This window comes from Hyalella azteca, unplaced genomic scaffold (genome assembly GCF_000764305.2).
Source record: "Hyalella azteca isolate HAZT.00-mixed unplaced genomic scaffold, Hazt_2.0.2 contig5073, whole genome shotgun sequence".
Taxonomy (NCBI): domain Eukaryota; kingdom Metazoa; phylum Arthropoda; class Malacostraca; order Amphipoda; family Hyalellidae; genus Hyalella; species Hyalella azteca.
In genome coordinates, this window is record NW_025935277.1 from 221,108 (window position 1) to 227,653 (window position 6,546).

The 6,546-nt window shown below is 45.4% G+C and overlaps 1 protein-coding gene across 1 annotated transcript; it reads left to right on the top strand.

The window, feature by feature from the left end:
- Nucleotides 1-842: 842 nt before the first annotated feature.
- LOC108679332 lies at nt 843-2,431 on the top strand (the record flags this gene model as incomplete). The annotated part of the gene is made up of 5 exons (XM_018167935.2): nt 843-1,060; nt 1,258-1,392; nt 1,559-1,615; nt 1,901-2,125; nt 2,367-2,431. Coding segments are annotated over exons 2-5 (369 nt in total), but the record flags the coding sequence as incomplete, so codon positions are not given.
- Between the last annotated feature and the right edge of the window lie 4,115 nt (nt 2,432-6,546).

Consider the following 6,546-nt stretch of genomic DNA (forward strand, 5'->3'; position numbering starts at 1 on the left):
GTGACGTTTTAAAGTATTTGTATTAAAATATATATTAAGAAAATTAGTTTGATGTTCAAGTAATTAATTTTTTTACTTTAGACCTTTCCCATAGTATTCGCCTTGATGCAGCGGCGGACTACGGACTACAGTCAGCTACTTCGCGGTGCAGCGGGTATGTCGCGACCGCCTGGGTTTGTCACTCGACACGGTCATTACCGACTATGATCTTGGACTAGTTCAAGCAGTGCAGACTGTCTTCCCTGCGACCAGAGTTACTGCTTGCCTTTTCTACTTTGCTCAGGTTTGGCACTCAAGAGTTTCACTGAAAATTTATATTTGAACAAGTTGTAAATAAGATGTCACAAGTTGATTCAACTGGAACAAATCACTCACTACACGCGTGCACGCCGCGTGAGTATAATCAGGCCTGGTCCAAGTTGTAATTAACAAAATTAAATTATAAGTTAATGGAAAGTAACAGGTATATAATTCTTTAGAAGAAGTAGGTAACATGGATAGCCTGTGAAATATAAAATTGCATGTGTAAAGAACGATTATGGAGCTTGGGTGCACAAGATTACACAAGTTTGAGAGACGCTTACAACTCGTCGTCGAGTGGCTATTGTTGGCCAGTCAATTTACTTATGTGTTTTGGTGTTGACAATTCTTTGCCTGAAATTCATGATCTAGTACACAATTTTCTGTGAAGATCGCCGTTACTGAAGTGTTGACCGAGTATCTTAATTTGTTTCATTAGGCGCACTGATTTGATTCTCTCCCCGGTCATCAGGCTATTTGGCGTAAAGTTCAGTCGCTAGGAATGGTTGGCGCCTTGAGGCTGGATAATAGACTGGACACAGTGAAGATGGCGATGACAGTGAAGATGGCTATGGCTTTGCCTTTTCCATCAGCAAGAGATGTAGAGGCTGGGGTTGTGGCGAACAAGAACGTGCCGCTGGCGCTGCTGCCACTGTCGCAGTTTCCAGCCTTTCTGCGATACCTTCGCCGGTTTTGGCAGGGTGCCGTCGGGCCGGCGGTCCAGTCTGTTTTTACCGTCAGCCGAGGCAGACCAACAACTGTGAGAAATCATTCCATCGAATGCTATCCCGCGTCATTCCACCACATCCAAACCCACTCTCGTTCCTCGGTAATCTGCTGTCAGTAATTCCATAATGATTATTTTGACTGAATAAAGTAGGTACAAGACAGTTGTCCTTATATGCAATTATGCAAATATTATGCTCACATCATGGTGGATTGTTTCAATTTTCTCAGATGCGCTGCGGAAGCTAGAGGCCTCCCAGGCAAGCGATTTCATCCTCGCCACTGCAGGGAGACCAATCAGGCGTACGCGGAAACCTGCACACCTCGCAAACAACACTCGCATCATGGATGCAATGCGTGAATTTGATAAAGGCGTATTTGTATTCAAATATATATTTCTGGTTATTTTTGTCCTTAATCGAGGCCAGAATCTGTTTATACTGCCAAGTGGATTCGTTACAAAACTTGAATGTGCAAAAACTCGAATAATTGTGATTTTTTGTTGAATTTCTTCTTAGTTTTTTCCGTGCAGCAAAAGAGGAACTGGAGGAGGAGCACCAGAATGTTGACGAGTATCGGCCTCTATCAGGTAATCTTAGTGATTATCTTACGCATGACTTGGTTAAAAATGAAATCGTACCAAGGAAAAGTATAAACTCAAACACTAAAACAAAATAATTAGAAACTGATGCCAGATTGTTATTTACTTTAGAGAGAAGATGTATTACCGATAATCTTCTTAGTTCTATAGTTGTAACATGTACAGATTGGCCGGTGATGAATCACTAAACTTCAAACCACTTTCCATGAAACTTCCCTGATATTGGTGGAGCTATCGATGCTCCCGTTGATGCGGCTGATCGTGACCCTGCAGCAGCAAGCTCTGTGCTCGTACCTGCACATGCAGTACCAAGCTCCGCACGCACTCCCGCTCATATAAGACCTGCTCCTGACCTTGTCGCGGATGCTGATACGAACGTGAGCAAAAAAAACCCTCCTATCGTTATCGTATCGGTCGGCTCTGTGGCAGATGTGGCTGGGCCTAGTGGTGCTGCTGTACGTCGAAACCCTACACGTTCTTCAGGAGCTTCGTATGCAGGTTAGTTCGTGATTATAATGTCGTGGAATTATGATTGATTTGAACTGTTAGAGCACCAACTAAGAAAAGATAGCATTGAACTTGTGATCTCCAAAAATCAACTCAGAAGCAACTCGTACCCCGCCAGAATCTTTTTATACTGTCAGGCGCTTCCTTGTGCTTTTGGCAGTTGCTTTAATCATAAATTACGATGTCGAATTTCTATTTAGTATTATTGTTTGCTCCTATTTCATTATTGCAGACAGCCACGACAGTGGTTACATTAACGAGGATTTTGTCACCAATAGCCTGCAAATTGACTTGCAAGTGAGTTGCATTTGCGGATCTTTGAGATTTACCTTTTCTTGCATACGCCTACTAAAGTTAAATTGACACGTTATCTTATGGTATGCAACTGGTGTTTACCAAAATTCTGGTAACACTACAGTGTGATTGCTTAAATCATTGTGAGGGGTGCAGAATGAGTTACATTGACAACTGAGTAACAACTTCTCGACTACCGTCGCGATATAAACTTCAAGTTCTCATTGCGGAAATGGCGATCTCATCATACAAGTCTGCTATTTGTTTTAAAAAGCGAGATTCTTAGAGCAATGTTCCTTTTACCTAATTTTTGGTGTGGGAACTTCCTGGGATATTTTCAAGCGTAGTAGAATTTTATTAGAAAATTGATTTTCAAATTTGATGTCCATCGTCTCTTGATAAACTTTGGCGCAGTTGGTCGGGCTTCATTGGTGACCTGGATCCAGGTTTCGCCTTTAATTTCAATGTCGAAGTTACGTATAGGGATTCGTTTGAAGACTTGGTGCCCTGCGATTGTAGTTGGCCATAACCCATGATGTCATAATTTTGCGTCAGCATCAAGGAGGCCACATCACACACGGCACATTGATGCTAGCTGGATTCTACATCGAACACGGACGCCAATTGATCCGAAAGATGGTCCGCGACTGTATCACCTGCCGCAAACTACGAGCGGAGACAATGACTCAATAAATGTCAGATCTACCTCCAATCGTATGGAAAACGCCCCTCCATTCCAACACGTTGGAATCGATGTATACGGGCCTTTCTACACACAGAGAGGCATCGGGACTCGACAAAACAATGCTTCCAGAAGATTTGGGTGTTGATAGTCGTCTGCCTGCCGTCACGCGCAATACACCTGGAGTTCCTACCAGCCACGGACACCTCCAGTTTTCGGAACGCTCTCTCACGATTCATGTCCCTGCGAGGCTCATGTAGCCTGATACGATCAGATAGAGGAACGAGTTTCATCGGAGCGAAAAACCAAATGGAAGACATCGAATTTCATAACATATCAGAAGATTTCGAGAAAAAGTGAATTGTGTGGAAAATGAACCCGCCTCACTCCAGCCATTACGGAGGGAGCTTGAAGACCAAAATACGCTCCGTACGTCTAGATTCGGAGGGATTGCTGGCACTCATGAGAAGCAGACTGCAGAGGATTCTCTTCACACGAGTTCAGTACCATTCTGGCCGAAGCCGCGTCGATCGTCAACAATACGCCACTTTGGTTCCTATCAGACAACCCAAACGACCCGTTCCCCTTTTCACCCGCGACATTGCTTACTCTGCGCACGGAACCCAACCCTCCTCCATTAGAAACCACCCCCTCGGTTATTCTAGCCTGCGGAAAACGGTTACACCGATGCGTCCAATTCTTAGCAGAACAGTTCTGGATGCAATGGCGAACGCAGTACCTCCTCTCTCTTACGCGATGACACAAATTGAAAACCAGGCAGAGGTGTGCTACCATCGTGCGCAAGTTCCAGTTCGAGCGGTGGCCAGGGCTGAAGTGTTGCTTCGACACAACGTTCAGTGGTGGATGGCCATTAGACTCGGGCTTTTTGATCTTGTGTTTGGGGGTGTAAAGATTAAAATATTCAAAACAGAATGATGTCAAGGGTCGGCTACGGATAGCAGGTTCCATTCACGGCTGATTGGTGGATGTCCGGAGAGATCCAAGGCGTTCGATTCAGGGCTTATTGGTGCACGGCTGCGCTCCCATATATCTTCACTGGGACATGATCAGAGAGCAGATATGGCTCACACAGGCTTACTTAGGAACGCTTTCCAGTTCCCAGCCATGTAGGCATTTGGGGCCAAGGTAGGGGATCTCTGAGACCTGATACCATCAAGAGGTACCTCCTATCTGTGATTTAGTTCGCCACCTATATCAACAACCTCTAGCTTGACGAAGCTATTTTAGGGAACTATAGTTTCGCCAACACAAAAATCTCGTAGCGACACCGAAATTTGTAGTAAGCAGGGATCATGAGACCTTTGCTCATTAGTCATTACGAGCAAATAGATTAGGGATACATTCGGGCAGAACTAACGCGCGATGCCGTCAACCACTCTGCAATAATGAACACATAAACGATCAAGAGTCGAAATACTTGGAGGTGAGTAAATTTCTGAATGATGGAGTGCCTGTGACATCAGCATTGATGCAGCAGTGGGCGCCCTCGCGCCAGACTGTGCAGGTCACGTACGCAGTATTTTGATAGTCTACATCGGCATTACGACGGCAAGGAGATCTCTGGAACTAACGACGCTTACAATGCAATCGTTAAAAAATCCCGTTCTCATCGAAGAGGAGCACATTCTATATTAAGTCCGTTGGCGTAAAACAGTTACACGGTAGGTACCTTGGATAGGCTCCGACACCTCGTCTGTTGACGTGTTTTTCCCATCATCAGAGGCGAGCTCTTCTCTAGCAATCGATCTGCCCTTGGAAACATCGAAGCGTGGCAGCAACGAGGAATCGTGCTCATCAGCCACTGACGTCCGTATAAGCTCCGACATTTAATCCGTTCAAGTGTGATTCTTCTCATAATACGATGAGAGCTCTTCTGCAGCAGTCGATGTGTCCTTGAAGACATCAAAGCGTGGGGGTCGCCTGCCGAAGACCACCACTGCCCTGGATGTAATGGACCATCATGATTCCTGCCTTCCGGAACGTAGCCTTCAACACTTCAAACTATGCTATCTGAAACCTAACCTCAGATGCGGTGAACGTAAAATTACGTAATTTAACGATGCCTGGAAGTCATATTCGATCCACCGCCTGGTGGTGCACGGCAGGTGGTCAAGGCCGGAAGAGGACACCAAGCAGTCGAGTGGTGCACGGCTGATTGGTGTAGGTCCGGAGAGATCAAAGGCGTTCAATTCAGGGCTTATTGGTGCACAAAATTGGTGGTGCACGGCTGCGCTCCCGAAGCGTGGCAACAACGAGGAATGCGGCGTCTCTTTCTGCAAACTCCGACACATCTACGTCCTTTGACGTGTCCTTCCCCGCGTCAGAGATCTATGAACGATTTATTTTTTGAAATGCGTTGAAATTACGACCGGCATTTACATTTGTTCTCGTTGGAACCTATTCACTGCTGTTTTTATGGTGCCCCAAATTCAATCTTTCGTTACAGCGACTAATTTTGTATTCTGAGAAAATTTTGGTCGTTAGACAAAATACCAGAATTTTGAGCGTAAAATCCATTATGGGCCCGTTGAATAGGTCAAGGGGAGCACCCTCTACGGTTACCTCAAAGTTCGCTGGGTACCTCCTAGATGGCCCGGAGTTGGTATTCTAGTCATAAGTGAAAGGTTTCTGCCAGGTTCCACGAAGGGTCTTTTTTTACCTCCTCGATGACCACGAAGTTCATTTTTAATGCACGTTTCCTATAGCAGACTTGACCTAACCCCTTTATGTTTTTACAGTTGATAGAACTCCTAACTCTATTCTCGAATTTCCAGGTTCTAAATCTAAAGTTCTAGAAGTTATATCTATCTGTCATTTTTTTCTGGTAGATACCAGAAACATGGCAGGTTCTGGTATATATATATACCAGATTTTCATAGGGAGGATGGAAATGAATCGCTGTAGGAAAACTACTGCTTGAAACCAAAGGCGTTGTGTGCCGGCAGCCACTGCCCCAGCCATGATAGTCTTCACGCCGTCTACACCCCAGCATGCATCTACCTCCACACTTGCCCGCCTCTCCATCTTGCTGCAGCCAATCAGGTTAGGTTAGGCCCGGAAAAGTTTGTTTGTGTGGAGAGTCGGGGCAAGTGTGGATGAAGACATATGCTGAGGTGTAGTCTGTAGATGCCGTTAAGACTAAACTCTGGAGCAGTGGTTGTTGGCTAACGGCGCTCATGTCTCCAAGCACTCAAGTTCAAATGCTAATCTACCCAGTAGCACGCTTCGCACGGGAAGAAAATCAAAGTGATGACGGTATTGAGCAATGCTGTCTAATAACATGCAACCCATCGTCTAAAGCTCACGTAAATGTCCGAGGTAAAGCTCAGCGGACATAAACGTCACCGGCGAGTAAGTCTCACACCTGAGGCCCGGAAAAGGTATTGAATTCTCGCCGGGGGAGTGTGCGGGGATA